Here is a 27,996-nt window from a genome sequence, read left to right as displayed (position 1 = left end):
AACCGGACTTCTCCTAAATCTTCTGTAATAGAATGATATTGGATCCATCAGTATTTTAGACTGAGTGTCTGATAACACACAGAATACCTGTTCCCCTCTAAGCCCCCATTGATGGGGGCTTAGATGGGTCCAATTGGTAAATTGATGTCCAATTTACCAATTGGACATCAATGCTGGCCAATTTACCAATCCATACAGGTGCCTATATGGATTGTACCAAGTTCAATAGGAGTGCCAGCCAAATCAGCAAATTAGGTAGTTGCCTAGAGCAGGGCTATTCAACATGGCACCTGTGAACTCCTTGTTTGGTGTTGCCCAAGAAGTGGCAATCACCTTTTTTTAAAAATTCTAGAAATAAGCAACAAAAATTAATCATTCTAAACTAAAATGAAATTGTTTTAGGCATTTACATTTCTTTGTCATTTCCTTGCTTAAACTACTACTAAAATAATAAAATGCAAATTAGCTAAAAAAATCTGCCGATAAGTTTGCTGTTGTTATTTGGTTTTTAGGAGCATTAGCAACTAAGGCCATATTGCTCTGGGGGTATGCAGTGGTCATTCCCTGACCTTTCCGCATCCTCCATATTTGGTGGCTCACGGGCTCTAACCCCGGTCTAATCAAGAAGCGTGTGCTACGCACTGCTGCTCCTGCCTACGGAGGCACCTGATAAATTTGCACAAGCAAATTTATTAAAAATATAAATTGAAGAGTTTAATCAATTTGATTTCTGTAAAGTTTAACATTTTTTGTACATACAGTTGCACACATTTTGCCATATAACCAATTACATATAATTATATAAAACAAAACAATGTAAGAAGCCATGAAAAGTGTGTGTCCATGTGCTTAGTTTTTATAAATATTTACTCTTATTATTACTTTTATTTTTTTTGTGGCACTTTTAAACTTTTTTCAAAATATTAAAAAACACTCTCCAGCCAAAAAGATTGGACAGCATTAGCCTAATGGGCCAAATTCAAGTGGGGAAAAAATACAAATAAAATAAAAATGTCATTATGTCATTTGCTATCAATGTATTGAGAAAATGACTTGTTCATTTTTCTATATTTCTGAGAATTTATTAACATTACAAATATTTTTTTTTACTACAAAGATAAATATAATATTTTAGCAAAATTCTTTTTTTATTTTTAATTTTTCAAATGTGGAGTCAAGGTGACCCACTCTACAATTTTGATAAGCAATTATCAAAATTGCTCAGCCTACATCTACCATTGAGGTTTCGGGCACAGGAGCTTGAGAAAAATTGCTTTAAATCATTAGCTGTAAATATCTCTCTCTTTTATATTATAGAGTATAAAAAAATTTATTTATTTACAAAACAAAGAACAATTTTTAAAAATGAAATAATGGAGCATTCCTGAACATTCTACCTCAATTTTGTTGTTGAAGTTCTTGAGCTATTCAAAAATTTCACCTTTTTTTGACACAGAAGACACACCGCAGAAACATTATTTTCACTTTTCAAAAGAAATAACTTTCCATGTCCAACCCCTGATAATAACTTATTTGATTCATTAGCTAAATTTGGTTGACAGACAATCACGTTTGACATGACAACTGGAATAAATTTACTATCAAAGGCATTAAACATTTGTTATTATTATTATTATTAGCCGTATAGTGCAAAAAAGCCTGAAGCTTATGCTGCACCAGCCCAAAAAAAAAAATTTCCGAGTTACATGAGAGAGAGATTGTTTGTTTGTTATTTGGTTTTTAGGAGCATTAGCAACTAAGGCCATATTGCTCAGGGGATATGCGGTGGTCATTTCCTGACCTTTCCGCATCCTCCGTATTTGGTGGTCACGGGCTCGAACTCTGGTCTAATCAAGAAGCGTGTGCTATGCACTGCTGCTCCTGCCCACCTGGTTACGGAGGTGCCGAGAGAGAGAGAAAGAGAGAGTCAGAAGCAGAAGCAGAAGCAAGAAAGAGAAGAATGATGATATCCAGCTCAGACCCCCGGGTGTGCTAAGCACATACTCATCAGATGTGAGCCCCTGTTGTTAGGTGCATTCAGTGTATATATATATATATATTTTTTTTATGAAAATCCCAAACATAAGAGGTATTAGAACCTACAACATTTAGTACCGTGCTTGGGTTGGAGGTTGAGAAGACAAAAGAAGATATTTGTTGACATTAGACTTGAATTTCTGTAGACTGTAATTTTCAGGAAATATGTATGAAGGAAGGTTATTCCAGAAAACGGCAGTTGAATGAATAAATGAGGAAAATGAAAAGTTGGTTCTGTGAGTTTGAAGTTGGACAGTAAATGGATGTTGGCAGCACACGTTTGGACTGTTTTGAAAGAGAGAGCGGGAATTATAGAAGCCAATTCAGAAGAATAGTGCCCATGGAAGTATCTGTAGAAAGGGCATGCAGTAGAAACAATACGTCTATGAGACAGAGTGGAGAGACTGTTAGAGAGGAGTCATTAATTAACCTAACTGCCCTCTTCTGAATGGAATCTAGAAGTGTGAGAAAGGTTTTGGGGGCACCGCCCCAGATGTGAGAACAATATTCCATGGTAGGGCAGATTTGTGATTTGTACAGAGTGAAGAGCTGTTTGGAAGAAAAGTAACGCCGAGAACAAAAGAGAAAACCAGGTTTTTTAGATGCAGAGGAAGCAATATTTGTAATGTGCTTGTGCCAAGAGAGATTAAAAGCCAGGGTAATCCCCAAAAGAGATATATCATTTTGCTTAGAAATCAGAGTGTCACCAAAGATAAGCATATAAGACAAGACTGAGTTTTAGAAAGTTTGAAATCAACTAAGTTGTCTTTGCCCCACTGGGGAATTATCTGGAGACCAGTATTTAAAGAATTGGTAGTGGATATTCGAAAAGTTGAAGCTGATTTGAGCATGGCAAGGTTTTTCAAAATGGAAAGTGGAATGCAATGTGTTATCATTGGCAAAACATGTATCAGCAGCAGCAGATTGGAGTGTTGGTTGAGCATTTATTTTATTTGTATACTTAGCAAAAATAAATGCATTAGTCTGTGTTGTGATATCATTCTGTACAGTTTCTAGGAAACAGTATTATTTGAGAAATGTTATATATCACTTTTTTGTGCATGTGCTTTATTTTTTGGTGTCTAGCATATCTCTCTCAGTTTTAATGTTTCTATTTATCACTCTGTTTAAAATGAGTGATGAACAAAAGATACACAATTTAAATTTGTATGACTTAAAGAGATTTGCGAATTCCATTGCATATGTCTGTAATCAAAGAATTTCACGCAGCATGTACTGTTCCTTTTCCGATAGCTGTTCATGTGTTTATCATCCATTCTCAGAAGCTTTGAGTATATTGTATGTCTGAAGCTTGTGAATGACGTACATTGCTATGCAAGAGGCATGTGGTGACGTATTTGTGTATGTTCTTTACTGTCAATAGGTCTGAAGGCAGAGTCAATATTCAAGCAAAAACCCTAGTGAGCTGAATGCTCATTATGGGCAGTCAAATTAAAAACTTTCCATAGAAATAAAAAATATCTGCTGTGTAACAAAATAAGAGTCACAGACCAGTTCAGTAGTAAAAATAACAGTGGAACTCTTTCGGGACTTGGTGTTTGCACAGGAGGTAGCTTCTAAGATAGAGATTAAAAAATGAAAATAGAACAGAAGCAATGGGACAAAAAAATATAAGACATCAAGATGTACAAACTACAAGCGAGTGCTATAAGAGAAATTACAGCACTGGAAACTGAAGGAGAAGAGGGGAACCCAAGGATAGAAGATGTAGAAACTAACAAAAATACAGGAGAAATTATAACACTGTAAACTAGGTAGAAAAACATTTTCAATAGAACATCAACCAATTCAACAAATGCTTCTTGATTTTAAAAAGCCTGAGTCTTTATATTAACAAAAAGATGGATTACATACTCTGGAAAAAAAAAAAATAATAATAATAAATAAATAATATATATATATACACTGATGAGCCAAAACATTATGACCAGAAATGTCATTATGCAAATCGAAGCAACTGCAGGTGAACTACAGCACGTGTGCAGGTTGGGACATGGTATAAAAAACATGAGCTCCATTAATCAGTGTTACTGTTTTTTTTTCAGATGGGAAAGGTAGTGGACTTAAGCGAGTTTGACAAAGGCCAAATCGTAATGGCCAGATGACTGGGTCAGAGCATAGATTTTTTTTTTAATTAATGTGGCTCACACTTGTAGGTAAAAAGAATAATCTGTTTTGTAGAGACAGTATTCACTTGAACAAAGGTGGTGCAAGGATTTATGCCAGTATCAATGAGGATACCTTAAGAGTTCAGGGAAACCAGTAGTTAGAGAGAGAGAGAGAGAGAGAGAGAGAGAGAGAGAGAGAGAGAGAGAGAGAGAGAGGGGGGGGGGGTCAATATAAATCTGCATAAATATCTGATGATATGGATCAAAGTAATGCTTGCACTCACCAAGAATTCATGTTTGTTGCACAATAACCAATGTTAGCAAGATGCGATCGGGAAAATAATGCTGGGGAAACATCTAAATAAATTCAAGGAGGGTGTTAGGGCACTAAACTATAGAAGAATATAAAGTCTTAACTGTGTCTTATCAGGAGGGTTGTCAATAAAATGACCAACACCCCTGACATTAGTGAATTTAACTCCTGGTTAGGATAACTAATGCTGACATAACAGAGCTAACAGAAATGTGGTGCCACCCAGAAATTGGGGATGACAAGTTCCACTATGTTATATATAATATATTTAGGAAAGATAGAAGTGGTAGTGAAGTCATGCTTCTTATCAAAAGCAGCCTGAGCAGGAAAACAGATTTTGCTGAGTCAGTGGTTACTTCTGCTAACACAGAATCTGTGCAGTGTGAGTTAGTTGGAAGCAAAGGTATAATCAGAGTGGGAGTAATCTACAAACCAGAAGATTGTGGGAGGTATGATGAGAGTCTATACATGCAGATGGAAAGGACAGGCAAGTGTGTAAGTCTTACTATGGGTGAATTCAATCTGACCCTAATTGATTGGAATAAGTGAAAGGGAAACTAACCATGAAACACAAAATATTTATTATTTGTACCAGCATGTTAGAGAAAATACTAGGGGTGAGAATATTCTTGACCTCATCATTACTCACAAATCTGATGACATCACCAAGCTTAAAAACAGGAACCATTGGCAAGCAGTGATCACACGATCATTAGATGAAAGATGAAGAAAAACATTGCAGTAGTTAAAAGGCACAAATTTTAATTACAAAAGACAATTTAAGGTGCTTTACTGCATCTATAAATTGGGTGGATTACAGAGGGAGGGCAAATACATTTGAATTATGGAATACCTTTAAAGCAATAATCATAAAAGCCATGGCTGAATATATATCATTAAGAAAATACTGCATGAGAAGGATGCCGAAATGGACAAATATGGAGTACAGCATGGAAAAGTTAAAGTGATGAAAAGTACCAAAGCCTACAACAACTACAAGTTGATCTATAACAGTACCACAAATAGGATTAGAGAAGCAAAGGCTGAGTATGAGAATGCACTGGCTAAGAGAGCAAAGAATGAGGACAAGGAATTTTTCATGTATGCAAATACAAAGAAGAAAATGAATCAGATCAGATCAGGTCAACTGGATAGTTACCAACACAAGGAAGGAAATTCAATATTTGTATTTTCTTATCTACTTTCTTTTTTTTGGCTGGTGCAGCTAAAGTCTAATTTCCTTGCACTATATGGCTATCAAACATAACTGAAATTATTTCAAATTTAATTAAGAAATTTGCAACTCTAAAATGTATTGTTTGCAGTATATGCAACAACCTCCCCATCCTCTGAAGGGTTTCATGTATTCAGAAAAATAACGTACACGTGTGCATGATATGGACTTGGCACACTCAGGGTCCTGAGCTGGATATCATCATTCTTGGTGATTCCTTTCTACTTCTCTCTCTCTCAGAATTTTTTTTTTTTTTTTTGGACGGTGCGCAGCATAAGCCTCAGGCTTCCTTGCACCATATGACTAATAATAATATCAGAATTGAGAATGTCCTATGTTATAGAAAGAGATGTTGGTATGTATGGGTTTTTTTTTCTTTCTTTCTTTCTTTAAGAATTGTGGGCATTTTGTAGGAAGGAAAATTTCAAGTAAAAGACATGTTGCAATCTTAAGGCTGGGTTTAGTTAAAATTTTAGGGATTTTATGTATGAATGATTATGTATTGTTTCTTTTCTTACTGTTGACTTACTAAGACCTTTGCAATTTCCTTGTTACATCCGAGAGTTGGCTCTCAATATAATAGTGGACAAAATTAAGAACATTAATTTAACCCTACTTAACATGAATACAAATGTTAAGTATGATGTAATCAATCCAAAGAGCATCTGGTTATCCTTATTGCTATTTAAATAAAGAAATAAAACTAGAAAAAAGATTATTAAAATATCTTACCAAAGGTTTGTCATCATCATCGCTTAATGGTTCCTGTTTAACAGAAAGAGTCCCTTCATTCAAGTGGCTGGTATTTATCTTATTAGAATGTCCTTTATCTTTTCGTTTTGCTTTAATGAAGTCTCCTGCACTAGACATGTCATTAGGTCTCTTTCCATTAGACATGTCATTAGATCGCTTTCCATCGGTAATGCCACCATTTTTTATCTTGAAGTCTATCTGAATATGTGTAGAATTCGACACCTCATTAGAACCCCTGTTACGTTTTTCTATGTTATTTTTAAGAGGGCTGACTTTCAATTCAGAATGCCTTGTTTTATCATTTGACTTATGCTTACTGACGTGTCCACTACCCTTTAACTTGTGTTTTTTGTTTTTAACACGTCCATTGTGAAAATCTGTTGTCACATCGGTAATTAGACTAGAATCCAGTGATATATCACTGTTATTCTTCACTAGGTCTGAATTAGAAACCATTTGATTACCTTAAAAAAATAATTAAAAAAAAAAAAAAAAAAAAAAAAAAATCAAACTTAGTATTTCTGGACAAATTTAAAATGGCAAAAAAATAACAAGAAATTATAAAAGAATCCAATAAAATCAACCCATAATTATGTCTACAATATTTTAAACAAACTCTTTAGCATTCCTTTATTTTAATTAACAACAATAAGTTATATAATCTCTTGATTTATAAACTTTTAATCTTATGAAAAAGAATATTTTAAACCTCAAATCTCATTTACAAACTTTAATCTATTTTGGGGACTTTTGCTCAACTTCATGAACTCCACAAAATTATTTTTAGAAAGTAAAATAATCAAGAATGAAACATTTTCAATATTTGTATACTTTGGATGTTGATGTTTAATATACTCCACATACATATACAATACAATGAAATACAGCAACTATCATAAAATATAGTAAAGCATAATTACAACCACAAATGTATTATTTTAAATAAATAATACAGTACAGATTCCCAAATCCAATAACCTCTGTGGTGAAGGGGGGTTAGACCACTGCAAGATTTCACATTACTTCACTATTCCTGTTTATATAATAAACATGGAAACAAAATTTCAGTTTTTCACATTATGGTATATCTGCGTGAATGAACCGAAATGATTTCTGACTGGAATATAAGAATGAAAGCATGACATGAGAATTAACAACTATTGATTGTTGCAAACAAACTTGCTTTTAAAACATAGTTAAGTGTTATTAATTGAAATCTAATTATAACTAGAAACATAACTTTTAATCCTTAATTGAAAAAAACTAAATCCCTTTTATTAATTACTTTTCACTTCAATGAAAATTCTCTCCGAAATAAATTTTGAAACACAAAACCCCCTACACTACATGGTATATTTTTGCAATACACCATGACATCACATCAAGAATAATACATTTGCTTTTTATTTATTAAACTTAAGGCTAGGATTTAAGTCTGGAGAGAAAAATCCTTAATTTGTGTGGAACTACCATGATATTTAATTCCAAAAAGGTCTTCCTCACAGGCTAGGAGTAGTAGAGTCTACATTGTAGAAGAATTAATTAGCTTAAGCACTGATTCATACAAAGGTTGATCCTAGGTATGGTGAAAATGGGAAATGTGACTGCAATATGACAGTATGTCAAGTTCTGGCAATCATGATATTTGAGATAAGTAAGAGGGTCGAAGTAAGGATACCTTTTGAATTGTTGGAGCATAGGAAGCATTTCTCAGGGTAGAAAATCTGTTATGCATATAAGAGTGCTGCTATTTTTGTGGCGGCTGATCAACAGGAAATTTTTTTCTGTGAGTATGGAAACTTCTCTTTCATTGGTTATTGATAAACAACAGTAGCTTTCTTCAGGTCCTTGTGTGTGCACATGCGATGAGTTTTTCTGGAAGGTTTTGCTCATTCCTGGCTGTAGTCAGAACCTATATAGAGCAAGAAATAATTGCTCAAAAATGTCCAGTGTTTAGCTAATCCTCAAGTTTGTTCTTACCTAGGTCCATTCAGAGATGTTTGCAACATATCATATTTTTATATAACTGGGCCAAACTGGACTACAGTCTTTTGATAATTTATAATTAAGATCTGAATTCTGAACACTGGCAAGTTCACTAGAATATGCTAACTTAACCCTATAACACTGAGAGCAAAGTTTGGTTATAACATATCTGATACAGAAAATAGAAAGTTTATGGAGCCGCCATTGATATGAACGAAATTGTCATGTTTTACTAGTACAAATGGAGACCGGTAGTTGGACATTTTAGCGGCAAGTAGCTGACTAATAGCACATGTTTCACAGATTGTGTGTTCAATGTTAAGTGGTCGTTTAGCCCTTAGTATTTTTTATGATAACTATTAATCCAGCGAAATTGTAGTGTTGATGTTTTTTGTATATATCCACAAAACAGTAGTTTCCATAGTGAGGACGTAATATTCATTGAAAAACATTAATTTCTTGTATATTTCCGCACATTCTATACATAACGAAATCGTCACGTTCATCTTTTGAACCTACTAAGACAAATCTACACATCGTGGATTGTGCTACATTTTACAGAAAACGGTGGACTTATGAGGTAGATGAAAGCAGTACAGACTCAGACAAGGGACCAAATGCTAATTTGGATGAAATTGATAATTATAATACATATTTATTCTGATAATTTTGATATGTTACAGTGTAAAAAGTTTTTATTATATTGATAGTCAACCTATTTTGATAACAATATTTATTTTCCCTCTATTATAGGAAGTGAGTATATGCCCGATGATTCTGATTTAGATGAATTAGAAGACCTTGTGGTTAGTAATGATAGTGCGAGTGAAGAGGTGCTACAAATTTCAGTTCTTGAAGGTGAAGAAACTAGTGAAGCAGCAGTTCCAACACCTACAAGTTCAAAGCTACCTACATCAAGAAATCGAAGGGAAATTCCTCTCCGGCAACACATTTCAGCAGAGGGCATAGCTAGACCCACACCTGAGTGGTTAGGACAAATAGAACCTTCTGGGGTAGTGAAACATCCTGTTGAATATTTTAGACATTTTTTCTCAGAAGATATTATTGCTCATATTGTGGACCAATCAAATCTATATGCAATCCAGCAAAATCCAAATAAGAGTCTTGCACTGAGCAGTCAGGAGCTTGAGCAATTTTTAGGTACACTGCTTGAGATGCCTGTGGTGAAGCTCTCGTATTCACATTTGTATTTGAAAGGCAAACTAAACTGTCCTATTGTCTCAGAAGTGATGAGTAAAGATAGATGGGAAGATATAAAGTCCAAGATTCACTTCAATGACAATACACAAATACCCTTATCTAATGAGAAAACTGATAAATTATTCAAGATCCGACCTTTGATAGATAATTTCAAAAAATTTTTGGGAAATTCTAATGTCCCATGTGAACAAACAGTTCCATGCAAAGGAAGATCTGGCATAAAACAGTATGTTCCCAGCAAACCACATAAGTGGGGATACAAATTGTTTGTTCTTTGCGATGAAAAAGGCATCTGTATGTTTTCATATATTCAGAAAAAATTGAACCGTTATCAGGTGAACCCGACTTGGGAGCTAGTTCAAATGTGGTACTGAAATTGGCCAAATCAAATCCTGTGGGATTGAATCATTTATTATATTATGACAACTGGTTTACTTCACTTCCACTGATGGTTAATTTAGCAAAGGAAAAAAAAAAAAAATATATATATATATATATATATACATATGGCTTAGGTTCCATAAGAATCAATCGTTTGCCTAGCATCCCACTAATCAACTACAAAGATTTGATGAAAAGGATCCCATCAAGAAGTGACTGCTCTAGTTGAAGATACTGAAGTACAGGTAGTGAAATGGGCAGATAATATAGTTGTAAATCTAATGTCAACTTTTGCATTGGCAGAACCAATGAACGATATGACAAAAAAGACAAAACAAAGCATCACAATCTCTTGCCCAGCTATTGTGAAAACCTATAATCGGTTTATGGGCAGTGTTGATTTGAGGGATTCACTGATTGCACACTACAGAATTCACACCAGGTCAAAGAAATATTACCACAAACTATTTTTTTGCTTTATAGATGTGACTGTTGTGAACTCTTGGTTACTTTAACGTAGAGATTGTGAGAGTCTACAGGTACCAAAAAAGAACATTGTTAATCTGCAAGAATTCAAAATGAGCATTGCTGAAGCCCTCTTGAAGGAAAAAGTAATAAGCCTACAAAAAGAATCAACCTTCTGCTAGCTCTACTGACGTGGAATTTTCAAAAAAAAAAGAAGAGGTCCCACACCAAAGTTATCCCTGGAGCAGATATCCATTTGGATGGTCTTCACTACCTTGAGGTCACAAACAGAGGCAGATGTAAAAATGTTAATTGCAAGAGTGCCCAGTATTTTTCTGCAGCAAGTGCGATGTCCATCTTTGTATCACAAAAGCAAAATATTGCTTTGTTGAATTTCATACAAAATAATTATAAATAATAATTATATTTTGTATTACATTATAATTATTTATTTATAAATAAATTAATTTTACAGTCCGTTGTCTTTTTTTATTAAAAAAAATCAATGAAATAAGTTAAAAAATAATATAGAAATGAAGGTGCATTTAATTTTTCTATATGCATGTATTATGAATCCAAGGACAAATGTGACGATTTAGTAACATATGAAAAAAATTATAAATTTGACATTTAAATGTATTTTAGTTTTTTATGTTAATGTTTTTAAGAAAAAATTTTTTTTTTCTTAAAATAAAAATTCAGGAGTTATAGGGTTAATCAGTTTGATTTTATTCTAGATATGAAGGAGTATAAGTTTCATCTCCTATTTTCTTTGTAGCATTGTGGGACTTCATGTAGCTCTACCAGTTGTGCTTCTGTAATTTCTTTCCCATATTTTATTTTCACTAACGTTTCTGATGAGTTTCTCATGATTCAATCCTACATTATTGCTGCTAAACTGTGAGATATAACTTGAAAATAACAACCCTACAGTAGTCAAGTGATGGAACATAAAAAAAATAAGAGATTTTTCTGCACCTTACTGAATACACACAAATTTTTACACGGCATGATTTTTGAATTTTTATTCAATTTCCTAGAGTTATAGCACAAGTGCATCCAGCAGGTGCAGCCCCACCACATTTGTTCTATTGCACGAATAATCGTAATTTTAAGTTGCAATAATGGTAACGTGGGAAACTAACTGCCACCAATGCTAGAAAGCTCATAATTATGTGTTTGTTTCTAGTTCAAGTTATTTATAAGGCTCTAATGGCCCTAATGGTTGTAAACCAGAGGTTTTCAAGTGTTGCCAGGGTGACATAGCACCTTAGGGTGCTGCAACAACATTCCAGGGGTGCCACGTAATTTGGGTTTAAGTTACTTAAACTTTTTTTTTTTTAATTTATATATTTATTTCATTATAAAAAGGTGTACGGTATCTTTTTAATTTTGTGGTGATCTATAATTGATGTTTATTTAGTGCCTCTATATAAAGAATAAAATTATTATATATATATATAATTTGTATTATGAATTGCAATTTTGTTTATAGTTATATTATTGTGATAAGGCATTCTGTGTGTTATCAGACACTCAGTCTAAAACACTGATGGATCCAATATCTTTCTATTTCAGAAGATTTAGGAGAGGTCCGGTTGGCCTGCCTCCCTAAAATCCACTCACGCACACCTTCTCAATGGTAAGCCCTGTTACGTCACTTAGGTGGCAACGAACATGTAGAGTGGTTCTCTTCAAGATACCTGGTCAGCATGAAGAGGAAAAGACCAAACCCTCCAGCCTACGACAGCACAACGAAACAAATGGCCCTCAGTCCCCAGTAGCTTTCACTCCCCCTCTTACGGCAGCGAGAGGATCAGAGTGAAAGCAGAGGGTGCTAAGAATCTCTGGGGTACGATCAGGATGCCTTGCACGGAAACTGAACTTGGCCGGTTACAACATAAGATCGCTCATCGGTGAAGACAGGATACTAGAGCTGGAAAAAGAATTAGAAAATGTAAATTGGAATATCATCGGTTTGGCTGAAACAAGAAGAAAAAATGAATCACTTATAAGTTTATCAAGTGGAAATCTGCTGTACACCAATGGAAACAGTGAAAGGAGTGAAGGTGGAGTTGGCTTTCTGGTCCATAAGGATATAAAAAACAACATTTTGGAATTCAAAAGTACATCACCAAGTGTCGAGCCTACTACTCAGAATTTCTAAGAGGTATAAGCTAAAGGTTATAATGATTTATGCACCAACATCGAGCCATGATAATGAAGAGGTTGAAGAAATGTACACCGAAATTGAGTGTCTTCTAGATTAACAGAAAACTCAATACACTATCATTATGGGGGGACTTCAATGCTAAAGTTGGAAAGAGACAAAACAGCACAGAAAGGGGAACTATAGGAAATTTTGGAATTGGTGAAAGAAATGAAAGACTTGTTGAATTTGCAAAATCTAGAGGAATGTCAGTAATGAACACTTTTTTCAAGAAAAGGTGAACAGAAAGTGGACATGGAAGAGCCCAAATGGATTAACAACTAACGAAATCGACTTCATCCTCACTAACAGAAGATATATCGTGAATGATGTTATTGTCCTGAACAAAGTAAATGTTGAAAGTGATCACAGAATGGCAAGATGCACACTTAATATAGATGTAAGAAAAGAAAAAAAACTGACTCGAGTAAATAATACAAAGGTCTTTGAGATAACAGAAGAGGAGAAAAAGCAGTATGTACTGGAACTTAAGAACAAGTTTGAGCTTCTGCAGACTGTTCAGAACCAAGCTATCGACGAGGAATATTACAACTTTCTGAAAGTGATAAAGCCCAAGAAACCTATAGGTAAAAAGAAATCCAAAGGAAAAAAAAAAAAAAATCAGTCAAGAAACACTTGTCATGATGAACCGAAGATGACGAATGAAGAGCAAGAAAAACACTGACAAGGAGAAAATTGAGCATACTGAGTTATGCAAAGCCATTAGAAAGAGACTCAGGGAGGACATAAGAAAATTTAACACAAGAAAAGTAGAACAAGCATTAAGGGAAAACAAAGGATTTAAATCAGCAATCGTGCGTAGTAATACAGAAAGACAAATGATACTTAAACTGAAGAATAGCAAAGGTGTACTTATGAATAGCAGAGAAGGCATAATTCAAATAGCAGAAGACTACTATAAAGTGTTATACAAGGAGCGAGGGAATGATGCCAGCAGTGGAGAAGATGGATCGCAAATTAGTAACACATACAACATACCTGATATCCTTCCTGATGAGGTAGAACATGCACTGAAGAAAATGAAGAATCAGAAAGCTCGGGGAGAACGTGAAGTTACTGTAGAGTTGTTAAAATTGGGAGGAAGAAACATACACAAAAACTGCCAAGACTCTTCATAAAATGCAATGCTGCATAAGAAAGGAGATAAATTGGAAATTATAGACCAATTAGCTTGTTATCCCACATCTACAAGTTGTTCACAAGGGTCATTACTAACAGATTAGAAAGAATACTTGATGAGAATCAGCCGAAAGAGCAAGCTGGCTTTGGGACAGGATTCTCAACTATGTGGTCCCTCACCTTCACGTAATGTCATAGCTAATGGAGAAAGCAAATGAATATAAAACACCATTATGCCTGGCATTTGACTCCATACAGCATAAGGCAATGTTTCGGGCACTTGAAAGACAAGGCATAGATACCCAACCCCAGGGGCTCACATCTGGTGAGCATGGGCTTGGCACACCCAGGGTCCTGAGCTGGATATCATAATTCTTCTCTTCCGTGGTGATTTCCTTCTACTTCTCTCTCTCTCTCTCTCTCTCTCTCTCTCTCTTAGGGTAAATTAGAATTTTTTTTTTTTTTTTATTTCTGGCTGGTGCAGCAAAAGCCTCAGGCTTCCTTGCACCATATGGCTAATGATAATAATAATAATATATTATGATTTTGAAGAAAATATATGAGAATGCTACCTCTTTTATTAGACTAGACAAAGACAGTAATAAATTTAAAATTGAGAAAGGAGTTAGCATTAGCATTAGTAGAGGCATTTGATGCAAGAAAGCAAGCTTATGCAGCATCAGCCAAAAAAAAAAAAAAAAAACCCACTTCCACTTCACCCCTCTGTTCGTTCAAAATACCTGTCCAGCTGAGCCTTAAACTTATTTAGGCTATCAACCTCCACCACAAGGGATGGAAGTCCGTTCCACCAACCAACCACCCGCTGGCTAAAGGCAAATTTCCGCACGTCTATCCTACATCTGTCTTTCCTCAATTTGAATTTATGCCCTCTCAGGTGATTTTTCTGAGCTAGAGGAAGAATCCCATCAGCATTGAGCATGCTTAAACCATTCAAGGCTTTATACACCTCTATCAGATCACCTCACTGGTGCCTAGTATCCAGACACTGTAATTTGCAAAACTTAAGCCTTTCTTCGTAAGAGCACCCCTTTGTTCCATTCACTAATCTTGTTGCCCTTCTCTGTACTCGTTCCAGCAGCTCTACATCCTTCTTGAAATGAGGCCTCCAGACCTGTATACAGTACTCTAGGTGTGGCCTGATCATCACCTTATACAATGGAATAATCACCTCCTTATCCCTGCTGGAAAAATTCCTGTATATCATTGACAATACTCCATGAGCTACTCTTGCAGCCCATCTGCACTGATCAGAGAACTTCATATCTGCCTGCACAACCACCCCCAAGTCCCTTTCATTCTCTACCACTGTCAGTGTAGTACCACAGAGTTGATACGTTGCTCTGGGGTTGCTGTTTCCCATGTGTAGTACTTTACATTTGTCAATGTTAAACTTCATTTGCCACCTCTCAGCCCATCTGCTCAACCTTTCCAGATCCTGTTGCAGCAGCATAGTTTCAGTAGTGTCCTTGACAACCCTGCCAACCTTTGTATCATCTGCAAACCTGGACATTAAGCCCGATATACCATCATCAATATCATTTATAAATACAGAAAACAATAATGGACCCAACACTGAGCCCTGAGGGACTCCACTAATAACATCAGTCCACGATGAGCAGTGTCCATTGATTACCACTCTCTGTCTTCTCCCCCTCAACCACCCCTTTATCCATAGCAGCAATTTGCCTCCAATGTCACACTGCTCCAATTTGTGTAGCAGTCTTCCATGTGCAACAGTATCAAAAGCCTTTCTAAGATCCAAGTATATAATATCAAAGTTATTCCCTGCATCCAGTTCTTTTGTGACTGCATCATAGTATCCAATCAAGTTGGTCAGGCAAGACTTCCCCTTAACAAAACCATGCTGTGTCTGAGCTATAACTGAAGTCTTGTCTAAATGATCCTGCAGTGCTTCTTTAACCAGTGCCTCCATTAATTTTCCTGGAACAGAAGTTAAGCTCACAGGTCTATAATTACTTGTGTCAGCCTTTGATCCTCCTTTGTGAATTGGGGTTACATTTGCACATCTCCAGTCTATGGGTACCTCCCCTGAGTCCAAAGAAGCTCTCATAATTATGGCTAAGGGTTTGCTTACTTCCTTTGCTGCCTCCTTTAATATAACTGGATAGATCCCATCCACCCCGGGTGCCTTTCTTGTGTTTATCTTCAACAGTTTCTCCTCCACTTTACTCCCAGTTATTTCAAGCTTCTGTAGCTTACTGCTAGAGTTGAATACACCTCTGTCATTCCCCTCGCTGAATAACTCCTCATGTGTGAATGTCGATGCAAAATATTCATTTAGTTTGTTAGCTACCTGAGCAGGATCATCAACTGTTAACCCATCAATATCAAGTGGACCAATCTGATTCATCCCCTTCCTTCTAGAGTTTACATAAGTAAATAACTCTTTGCTGTTTTTCTTTGCATCCCTTGCCAAGGATTTTTCGTAATCTGCCTTCACCTGCCTAACCTCCTTTGTAACTTGGTTGCATATCAACTTGTATCTATCACAGGCTTCTGTGTCATGTGTTAATTTGTATGTATCCCATGCATTTTTCTTCTCTGCCATATGCCTCATTAGTTCATCTGACATCCATTTTGGCCTAAACCTTGAACAATATTTCTTAGTTGGTATGTAAAGCCTAGTAGCTTCCAAGATAAGTTCTTTGAATGCTTCCCATTTTGAATTTGCTGTTGGTAACATCATCAGTTGGTCCCACTGTATAGAATTTAAATACTGTCTCAGTCCATCGTAGTCGCCTTTATGGAAGCAATAACCCTTCCCTTTACCCCTAATGGTAGTTACCTCTTTGAGTAAATCCCACTTCGGCACACTGTGATCACTGCCACCTAGTGGTTCATTTATCTGCAGATTCGTAATGCATGAAGAATCACTGCTGATAATCAAATCAAATCAATCGAACATGCTGATGTAGAAAACAATCATCCAATAAATCCACAAAAGCCCTGCTAGTGTGTGAGTAACCAGCCCCCAAATTCCAGTCAATATCTGGGAAATTAAAATCTCCCATTATAAGACACTCTGATTTACTGGCCCACTCTATTTCCCTGTACGGTTCCTTATTATACTCATCAGAGTCATTAGGCCTATAGCACACTCCTACTCTCAATTTTGATCTCCCAAAGTTTATGTCACACCAAACTGACTCCACACTGCACTGTCCAGCGATGTCAACTGGCTTCACTTCCTTCGTTTTTATGTGTTTCTTAACTAATAGCATAACCCCTCCCCCCTTCCTATCCTGTCTATCCTTTCTGTAGACGTTGTACTCCCCAAATTGCAGTTCTGCATCCCTTATATCTGTGTGACACCACGTCTCTGATATCCCAACAATATCTGCCTTCGATGTTTTGAGCAATACCTCAAATTCATCAAATTTATTTACTAAACTCCTAGCATTGGTGTACACGCAAGTATACCTGCACCTGTTTCTATTCTTAGTTACCCTAACACAACCCATGTGTTTACTTGTACCGCAATGGCTCCCAGCAGTCTCTGAAATACCATGCATCTTGTTTTTCAGGCTTCTGCTCATTCTAATAGAAGCAGTGCAAGAATCTCTTTCACCTCTGCCAGTGGCTACTGTCAATCTATTGGTCTTTGTCTCCCCCCAAGCTAGCAGTTTTCCGACCCACCTAACACTGCCTCGATAGCATCAGCAAATATTCTTGCACCCTTTCTATTTAAGTGTATCCCGTCCCTGTAGAAGCAATCTCTCCTGTTAACAAGTACAGTCCAGGCTGAAAAAAATTCTACCCCCTGCACAATCTTTCCAGGGCCGAATTGATCGACAAGGCTCTCATCATATACTCCCTCCTATCGTGTCTGGGCAGAATTGCAGACACTTTCAAATTCAAGGAGACTCAATATCTCCGAAGTTGTTTACTGCTGCCCTTGAGGAAGCTTTCAGAACATTAGACTGGTTGCACAAAGGAGTCAATTTGAATGGAGAGTACCTAAACCATTTACGATTTGCAGATGACATTGTGGTCATAAGCCACGATCCCAAAGAATTAGATGAAAATCTTAATCAGTTATGCACAGTTAATCAGGATTTTGGACTAAAGATGAATATGGCTAAAACAAAAGTAATGATGAACAAGTATGCCACAGAAAGGGATATAATGATTGAAGGAACAATAATTGAAAAGATGGAGTCATATACTTATCTGGGACAAGTTATTAGCTGTAATAATGATAAATGGCTGGAAGTCAAGAGAAGAATAAATTTTGGATGGATGGATAGCATTCAGAAAATATAGTCACATACTGAGGAGCAATATCCCAATTTGTCTGAAATGTAAAATAATGAACCAATGTATACTCCCCACCATGACTTATGGAAGTGAAACTTGGGCACTCACCGAAAGAATGAAAGAGAAGCTGAGAACTACACAGAGGAATGGAACGAATTATATTGGGAATAAGACTGTTAGAAAAGAAGAAAAACACTTGGATTAGGCAGCAAACTCAAGTAAAGGACATTCTTATCAAAACTAAAGAACTAAAATGGTCTTGGGCAGGACACACAGCTCGAAGACATGATGACAGATGGACTAAGAAAATAACAGAATGGTACCCAAGAGGAGCAAAGAGAAAACCTGGAAGACAACAACTGAGATGGACAGATGAAATTCATGAGTTTGTGGGTAGTAAACAGATGGCCATTGCACAAAACAGAAGGAACTGGAAAATTGCTGGAGAGGCCTTCATCCTGCAGTAGATTGAAAATGGCTGATAATGATGATGATGAATAACTATCATATAACATATTTTTGTAATATTAGATATATACAGGGTAATTCTAAATTATTGTTGGAGTTTCTGTGGCCTATAATTTTCAAACTGGAAACAAAAAATAAAACTGCTTACGGAATATGAAAGTGTAACTCAAAATTTTATTACCTATAGAATCAATACTGCAGAATGCTTAACTTTAACATGTGCACCTTTCGTGGCACATAAGATGTCCAAGTGATATTCAATTTCCCTCCAAGTGTTCTCCGCAAATTGAAACTAACTGTTTCAATCGCAGCAACAATTCTGAGTTTCAGTTCATCAAGGGAGGTCACAAGGGTCTTGTACACAATGTCCTTCACGTATCCCCACAGGAAGAAATCAAGCGGCTTAAGATCGGGTGAGCGAGGAGGCCACGGAATTGGTCAACCACCCTCAACCCAGCGCCCAGGAAAATGCATGTCAAGAAATTCTTGGACAATAAGAGCTCAATGTGGCAGTGCACCATCTTGCTGGAACACCACATTTTGCTGATGATTTTCCAACCTGGGTAACAGATACAGCTGTAGCATATCCAGATAGGTCACCGCTTTCACTGTTTTTTCTGCAAAGAAAAAGGGCCCCAAAGCTTCCAAACACGACAAAGCACACCAGAAATCGACCTTTGGACTATCCCTTTTGTATTTTCGAATGGTGTGAGGGTTTCTGATCCCCATATTCTGCAGTTATGACGATTTACCCTCCCTGATATGTAAAACGTTTCTTCATCACTAAATCTCCATCTTCGAAGGTAATTTTCATCAGCTTCAACGTTTGACATTTAAACGGGCAAATTGGAAACGGCATGGTTTATCGTTCGGCTTTAAGGCCTGCACAATCTGCTGTTTGTTTGGTTTTTAGGAGCATTAGCAACTAAGGCCATATTGCTCCAGGATATGCGGTGGTCATTCCCTGACCTTTCCGCATCCTCCGTATTTAGTGGTGACGGGCTCGAACCCAGGTCTAATCAAGAAGCGTGTGCTACGCACTGCTGCTCCTTCCCACCTGGCTACGGAGGCACCGCACAATCTGCAGTTTGTAGGCGTGGAGGCGGATATGAACAACCCTCCAAACAGTCGTTTGTGGTATACCTAACTGCAAAGAAGCTCGTCTAGTTGATTTTTGTGGATTTTGAGAAAACGCTTTGTGGATCCGATCAACATCTTCCTGCGAAGTACTCGGTCTTCTCGCTCCTTTATGGTATAGAACACTACCAGTCTCTTGAAATTGCTTTAAACCAAAGTCAGATAGCATTATCTGAAGGTGGATCGTTTCCATACTGAGTTCTGTAACGATGTTGCGTTGTGATAACCATCAATGCGGCGGGTACAGTGTTGCCAAATAAAACTTTGAGTTACACTTTCATATTCCGTAAGCAGTTTTATTTTGTTGTTTCCGGTTTGAAAATTATAGGGCACTGAAACCCCGACAATAATTTAGAATCGACAGACAGAGAGAATCAGATCTAACAGGCAGAAAATTGAGTAGGGGTGCCACAAAATAAAATAAATTACTTAGGGGTGCTGTTATTAAAAAAAAAGTTTGAAAATCCCTGTTCTAAACTATATATTTTTGAAAGATGTTATTAATTTTTAATAATATACACGGAAATTGATAATCAATTAGGAAAGCAAGTTAGCAACATTTGTAACATTTGAATTTTGCACGCATCACATGGCAAATTTGAAATAAATTTTGAAAAATTAAAGAATAGTATCCAATATATGCCTATTTTAAAAATATTTTTTAAAGTAAAATATATAAATATTTTTATATATAAATAAATATATAAATATATATTATATAAATATATAAATATATAAAATATATATAAATTTTTATATATATAATTGTGAACATTAAATCACCAAGGAAAGTTGGACTGGAGAAAGTCAAGTTTCAAATAAAGGAAATAAAAGGATTCGAAGTGATTAGTGGAGTTGAGAGGGTAGATGCAACAGAAGAATGACAGAATGGGGTAGAGAAATTTTAAGGAAGAGAAGATCTTATTACTAAGTCTCTGATAGGGAATATCAGACCAAATATATGCACATGTACCAACTTTGAAGCAAAAGGAAGCACACAATGAACAATTAGGAAAAATTGAGATGAGGAGTGGTTGAGTCAATCAATAATTGAGATTCTGTCAGAAAAAGTAACTGGGGCTAGGCTGGCTAAAGTGGAAATGGACATCGCTGAGATTGGAACTGAGACCACATATATTAGTGAAATGAACGAAGAAGATCTTTCCTCAGAGAAGTTTGTTCTATTCATGATATATTCAGTAGTAAGAAAATGTGGTGAGGCCATGCTGTATGAAGTAATGAAATTTTTGGATATGGCATACACATAAGAATATACCCAGCTTTTTGACATAACATGGCCACAACACATCTTTTACACATACACCCCCCTCCATACATACTATTCGGACTCCCTCCAGTCACTATCTGGGAGAGTAAAGGCAGCGAGATTATACACAAACTACTCTGGATGCCTCCTAGAGAGTTACCAATGGTTTGGTCCAATGGACTATCTAACAGCCAGTCTGCAAACACCATTTTAGAGCTGAACCCTCGAGATGTATGGAAGATGGAATCTCACCACAATGCCCATCAAAAAACAATCATATTGCATGATGGAAGGGATGGGAGATTGTTATAATATAATATTTTATAACAATATATTACAGTTAAATTCAACCAACAAATACATTACCAAATTTTATGCAAGAAAAAAAAATAATAAATAAATAAATACACATAATTTCCAAGTAAGCAACTAAAAAGGGAGTGATGTCTCACAGGAAACATAAACTCATGAGCCAAACATTATGACCGTCCTTGTCTCCACGACTGGATGCATCCCCGGTACCTAGGAGCAACATCACCGAATGTCACAACATATATAGTGACACAACATGGGTAGTGCCTGTGAATTCATCAGTACAAAGCCCGTGTAATGAGAAAAGGGAAGGACTTGATGGAATTTGAGAAGCACTAATGTCTCCCTCTCTCCATTCTACAAAGGAAGCACAGAACATGTGATCAGCAACTACAGACTAGTAAAGTAAACTGGGGTTGGCAAGATCCTTCACTGAATCTTACAAGTGATCCAATCTCTTCAAAGATAAGTACCTGGGCCACTCCTATTTACTTAATGACAATGATGAGGGAATAAAGAAAAATTTGTCAGAGTTCTCTGATTTAATGACCAGAACCAGGCCATTTTTTTTTTGAAATGAATTACATCAGTTGCAGATATAGTCTGGAAAATGGTAATGGTCTGAAGTTAAATGCTTCTAAATATAAGATTTGGCACATGGAAACAGAAACTCAGGAGTTATTTACAAGTTGGGGTGGAAGTAAAAAAGTGGTTCAGAAAGACTTAGAGGTTATGGTACAATAAGATATGAAATTTGCCATGCAATGTAAATAGTCAGCTTGGAAGGAACATGGTATCTTATCTATGATTTATGGGACCTTTGAAAATAGAGGAAAGGATGTTACTGTTCTTCTGTATAAGAGGATGGTGTAAGGCCAAAATTAGAATACTGAGTTCAGGTGTGAAGGCCACACCTTAAAAAAAAAAGAGAGAACTTCTAAAGAAAATTCAAAGAACCACCAGATTAGTGAGGGAATGCTAATCAATGTTCATGGCAAGAATGACTTAAAAGGTGCAAAGTGCAAAATTCAGCAACCCCTCTAGACATCTCGGTAACCTAATTATATAATACCCTGGGGGGATAAGGAAAATGAACATGGGAGGCATATTTTCAGTAGAGAGACTAGAACTAAAGGCTGCAACAGTAGACTCTTAAGAATTAATATAAGGCTGGAGCTCGTGAAGTTTACCTTCAGGCAGCGTTATAGTTCACTGGAATACATTACCCACCTTGCAGTCAAGGTACAGAGTTTGGTAAGGTTCAAAGTGGAACTGGATGGTCAATGGAGTAATTGGTGAAATTCTCCCATCCCATTTTTTTACTTTACTCTTTTTTTTTTTTTGGCACATTCAGATGAAGCCTGCTTCCTTCAGACATTATAATACTAATTTATTCAAACCAATGGGAGTTCATTAGCCTATATTAGCACTCACAAAGTGGTGTTTCACAAATCCCTAGAAGGTCCACCAAAAATTCTGAGGGATTCATGTGAAAAATGTTATTGGAGTCATTTTCACTTTCCTGTTTCTACTGCTATTTTGGCTTCCTTCAACTTATTTTGAATGTATACTAAAATATCTAAAAAAAAAAAAAAAAAGAAAACTAGACAGATATTTCAGTTCATTGAAGATTTAAAAATGCAAAGCAAAATCACCAATAAGCTTTTTGTTGGGCTTCAAATAAAAGCATCAACTGCTTTGTGAGAAAAGAAAAAAAAATCAAATTTTTTATCCCTATTTTAACCAAATAAATATGTAAGAAAATAAATTTATGCCTTGGTTAAGCTGAAATATTCCAACAAGCCGGGATTGCATTTTCATGGAACACTGGCAACATCAGTCAATTTAAGACTGTATTTGCTTTTGTTGAGCCAAACTTTAAGCACTACGCTCTTCAAAAACATAGTTTTTGAAGAACGTAGTTTTTGTTCTTAAAAAACAGTGCTTTAAAGTTTGGAGGCCTTTAACTAAAACTAATGAAGCTTGGAGGCCTCATTACTTTTAGTTAAATGATCCTGCTTGTAATTTTTTAATTATGCTTCAAGAATATTTTAATAGTGTTCTGTGACAGTATAAAATTGATGTAGTATTGATGGCAGTATAAAAAATTAGATTTTATTGTAAATGTGTTACATATTGTGTTTTATAGAAGCTTTGTTTCCAATAAATAAACTGAAACAAATTTATTTTATGAGGATAGTTCAAGGTTGTCGTGAACTTTATTTTTTATATATTTTTTTACAAAAAACACATACTAAACCCAAACATTCTTTTTTTCAAATCTGTCCCTCTATACTGACATACTTTTGTCAAAGAATGCTGCCAATATCAATGGCAAGGCACTGATACTGGCAGCATAGAAAGAAGTAGGTTGATCACACAACTAATTCAGGACACTGTGGTCAATGTCATCTTCTTTGAATTTCTGCTCTCCCAAGTAATTCTTCATCAGCCCAAACAAATGATAATCACTGAGAACTAAATCCATACTGTGAAGAGGGTGGGTCATGAATTTTTCAGCCCTAGGTTACCAACATCACCACAGCCAAATTCATCAAATGTGGGAGTGTGTTGTCATGCAGTAGGACGATTTCCTTTTACAATTTCCGAGGCATTTCTTAAGAACTGCTGTATGCACATCATTAGAAAGCACATTGCAACAGATGAGAAAAAAAATGACAAGAATCAAACCAGTTTTGATCCTAAAAGCCACTTGCCTTGATGTTGCCAGGCAAGGGCCATATCTCAAATTTCATTGATGGTAGGGATCCTATGCGGCATCATTCCATACTGGACTGCTTTGACCTTGGGGTGAAATAGTGCATCCATTTCTTGTCACAAGCCGCTATCTGCAGCAGAAATGCATTTCTCTCCATTTCAAACCAGTTTAGGTGTTCAGTGTAAACAGCAACACTGCTGTACCTTCTGGTCAAACGTCAGAATCTTTGGGGCCCATTGTGAAACACACCTTCTTGAAGAAGGTGTGTTTCACAATGTAATATCACACATTGTAATTTGTCTGTTTTTCCATATTCAACTCCTCACTGCAATGAATCGTCACACCTGAAACAATGTCAGCTGCAAATGAGCATGAAGAAGGGTAACAACTTCTTCACTTATTGGACAATCATACATATACATGACAGGGTCTCTACCCATATCTGCAGAGAATCCTCTGCAGATATGGGGTAGGAACCCTGTCTTAATATATCAACCAGTTTCTCTTTTAAAACTATGTGTGAGTAGCTATGAGCAGTGCTCCAAATCTACCACAAAGAATGTTGTCATTCTGGTATCTACACTTGTTAAAAAAATAATAATAATAATAAAATAAAAAAATAAATAATAATTAATTAATTAATTAAATAAATAATAAGTCCAGGTCAACCTTGAACCAAGCTCATATTTCATTCAAAAGCTTATTTTATAACTATTCACTACAAAAATTTTTATTACTCAAAACATAGAGAGAGGAGTTCATCACAAAGAGAAATATATTAGGAACTAATGGCCTATACAATAGCTTCAATTTCTTTGTCATGCTTTGAGAAGAGAACTGACACAAGTAAAAAGACTTATAAATGCTTTCAAAAAGACTTACAGATGCCAGTTTTTTACTGGCTAAACAAGAATTAGCATTTAGAGATACTGACAAAAGTAACACTTTAACAATTTAGAACCACCATCCTCTACTCCAGAACCACTGAATGTCCTCTTTCTTTAAAAGGTGTATCAAACAGAACCCAATCCGAGAAGAACCCAATTTGAGGAATGATTGCTAAAAAATGAAGGATTTCTTAAAAATTCAAAAACTAAATTTTTTAAAATTTTCACTCCTTTAAACATACACGAGATATGCAGTGCATCCTTTCTACACACTAAATACTATACAATAAGAGGACAGAGTCCACATCTGGGGAGAGATCAATTTGGTACTTTTGTAAATGTAGCCTATAATACTAAATTCCATTCCCTTGGGTACACTAGCGGTTGAGACATTCAAAATATACATTACCACATTGTGATTACTCAACAGTGATTTTATCAAAATTACAATAAAGCTCAATGCATCCACAACAACTGACCACGGAATGAAATTTCTCTTATTTCTTGGGAGAAAGAGCTATATAACGAATTCTAATATCAGATTAAACAACACTGCACTCTACATAAATTTTTTATTGGCAAAAAATGACAGAGATCACTGAAACTAGCTGGAAAGAAAATTTTGCAGAAAACACTCCAATAATCCAATCATTTAAAGACCAATTTTGACATTTTGAAATAATCCTTGTGTATATCACCTATTATTGTCTCTCTTCCTCTAGACCTGACTATATATTTCTTTGAGTAATAGACAATATGATTTAATAGAAGACCTTAACCCCCATGTAGTCATTACAACGAGGTTTCACTACATTCAAAACTACAGACATGTGCCTATAGGAATTTGTACTCGCTGCCTATTTGTAAACTATTGATCCCTGCAGGTCTGACAAACTGACTACTCTTATTGTTTGGCTGCTCATGGCCTACACACATTAAGGACTCATCCCTTTATCGTTGTATACATCTGTCTAGGAATTTAAAATAGTAAAATCATGTTACAAATCCTATGAAGTGGGCATAAATGTACTGTATTTATTGATTATTTAAGGGACCCAAAGTACTAGAGTAATCATAAGAGTAACTAAAATCATAATAAAACATTTATAATAAATTACAATAAATCATAATAAACATTTATAAATTCAATAAATAATTTTGCTTACCTTTTTTCTTCTTTCTTAGCTCAATTGACTTGGAAAAAAGTGCCATACTTTGTGCCATCACCAGGGTGTCACAAAGCATGGCACTTTTTTTCTTTTTTTTAACTAGGTTTACAAAAGCATTTTTGGTTGATACCCCCTTAACGGGAGAATATTCATTTCGTTATTTAATATTATAAAGCATTATGCCAGTAGAAATTTTTTAAAATAAAGCCCAAAGGCCATGCTAGAATGGCTCTTACTTAAGATACTGCTAGAATCATGTTTCAAATTCAATAAATTCTGAGAAGCAGAAAATTTTAAAACATAACACTAAGAAAATACTTAAAAAAAAAAAAAAAAACTTATGTTTATGAAATGTTTTAGTATATGTGTGCTGCTTTTTTCTCATTTGAAGTCAAAATCATAGGAAGTAAGGGGGTTAAGAAACACAGCCAATTAGGGCCACCAAGTTAAGGTTTTTTTTATTAGGGATTTACAAGAGCATTTTTGACTATTTTGTGGGAACTAAATAAACAGCATTATCATTTGCATTCTTAAACTGTTCTACATAATATACTAAATAAATTTAAGGCTGAACTAGACAAACATTTGGAGTGACTGGATGGGTAAAATGGGAAGGTTTTTTTTTTTTTTTTTTTTTTGGCTGATGTCGTATAAGCTTGCTTCCTTGCATCATTGCCTCAACTAATGCTAATACTAAGAAATATTAAGCAAAACATACAAACCATGAGATGAAAATATGTGTACGTTTTCTTTACTACTCTGCAAGAAAAATAAAAATGAAACAATTTAAATATTAAGGTTAAAATAAATAATGCTAAAGTTTTAACTAATATATTCTGAAACACATAAGAAGTATTACATATTAAAGACTAGAATCCATACATGCATTCCAGTCTAGAGTTGCATTTTTCTATTAAAATCAGTTAAAAATGATTTATCACAAAAAAAAAATAATAATAATAATAAAACCATTTTGGAAGATATGTGTGCTAAATTATGTCCATGTTACTTTATTAATAAATTAATATGGGAATGAAAAACAATACAGTTTAAGTCCTAACCTCAAGACTTAATCTTGTAAAATTATTCCTTGGCAAACAGACATGTGATGGCCAATCCTGTACATTATAATTTATAGTAGAGGATATTTTTAAGAGCACATCATTATATTACAATTAGTATCGTATTAAATACAGGGTGTCTCAAAAATACACAGCATAACTTCAGGAATGAGTTCCTCGTATGTAGACAATAAAAATATTTTATATCAACATAGTTCCAGCAATGCTTGGTTCCCGAGTTATTAACTGGAATGTCATCTCCTACAGGTGATTTCCTTCATCACAAGGTACTGACACAATCTGGTGGTTTTCCATTCTGACCACATACTCAAATCAGGAGCAAGTGGATATGCGCTTTATGTGCGGTTTGGCAGATGGCAATGCTCTGGAAGCTCGTCGTTTGTACCACGAAAGGTTCCCAGAACAAAGATGTCCAGACAGGAAAACGTTTGAAGGTATCCATCGCCACCTTTGTGAACATGGAACCTTTACACCTCGTGCTGCCGACAGAGGATGACCAAGATCTACAACTCCTGAAGTAGAGGAGACGTCGAGGTGAGGCCTGTATTCAGGCAGAAGGTGGACATTTTGAACAATTACTATAAGGTGATATGAACAGTTAAGTGTCATAGACAGACCTTCAAAACTCAGAAACCAAGCACTTCCAGAACTATGTTGATATTGATATAAAATATTTTTATTGTCTACATATGAGGAACTCATTCCTGAAGTTATCCCGTGTATTTTTGAGACACCCTGTATATTAGATTTTTTTTTTTTGTAATTTATCTTAAAAATAATTGATAGAA

At 35.6% G+C, this 27,996-nt stretch overlaps 1 protein-coding gene across 1 annotated transcript in view; it reads right to left on the bottom strand.

Annotated features, from left to right (window-relative positions):
* LOC150082804 (DNA topoisomerase I, mitochondrial-like) overlaps positions 1-6,922 on the bottom strand; it is a 214,617-nt gene extending 207,695 nt beyond the window's left edge. Inside the window, exon 1 of the mRNA XM_090378288.1 lies at positions 6,446-6,922. Coding sequence (XP_090234414.1) covers positions 6,446-6,922 — 477 coding nt within the window. The remainder of the gene's footprint in view (positions 1-6,445) is intronic.
* Positions 6,923-27,996: the final 21,074 nt, after the last annotated feature.

The sequence above is a fragment of the Mastigoproctus giganteus genome, chromosome 7, assembly GCF_048544385.1.
Source record: "Mastigoproctus giganteus isolate SK-2022 chromosome 7, ASM4854438v1, whole genome shotgun sequence".
In the NCBI taxonomy this organism is placed as follows: Eukaryota; Metazoa; Arthropoda; class Arachnida; order Uropygi; family Thelyphonidae; genus Mastigoproctus; species Mastigoproctus giganteus.
Note: the sequence above shows the minus strand (reverse complement) of the source record. Positions and strands in the feature narration are given on the sequence as shown.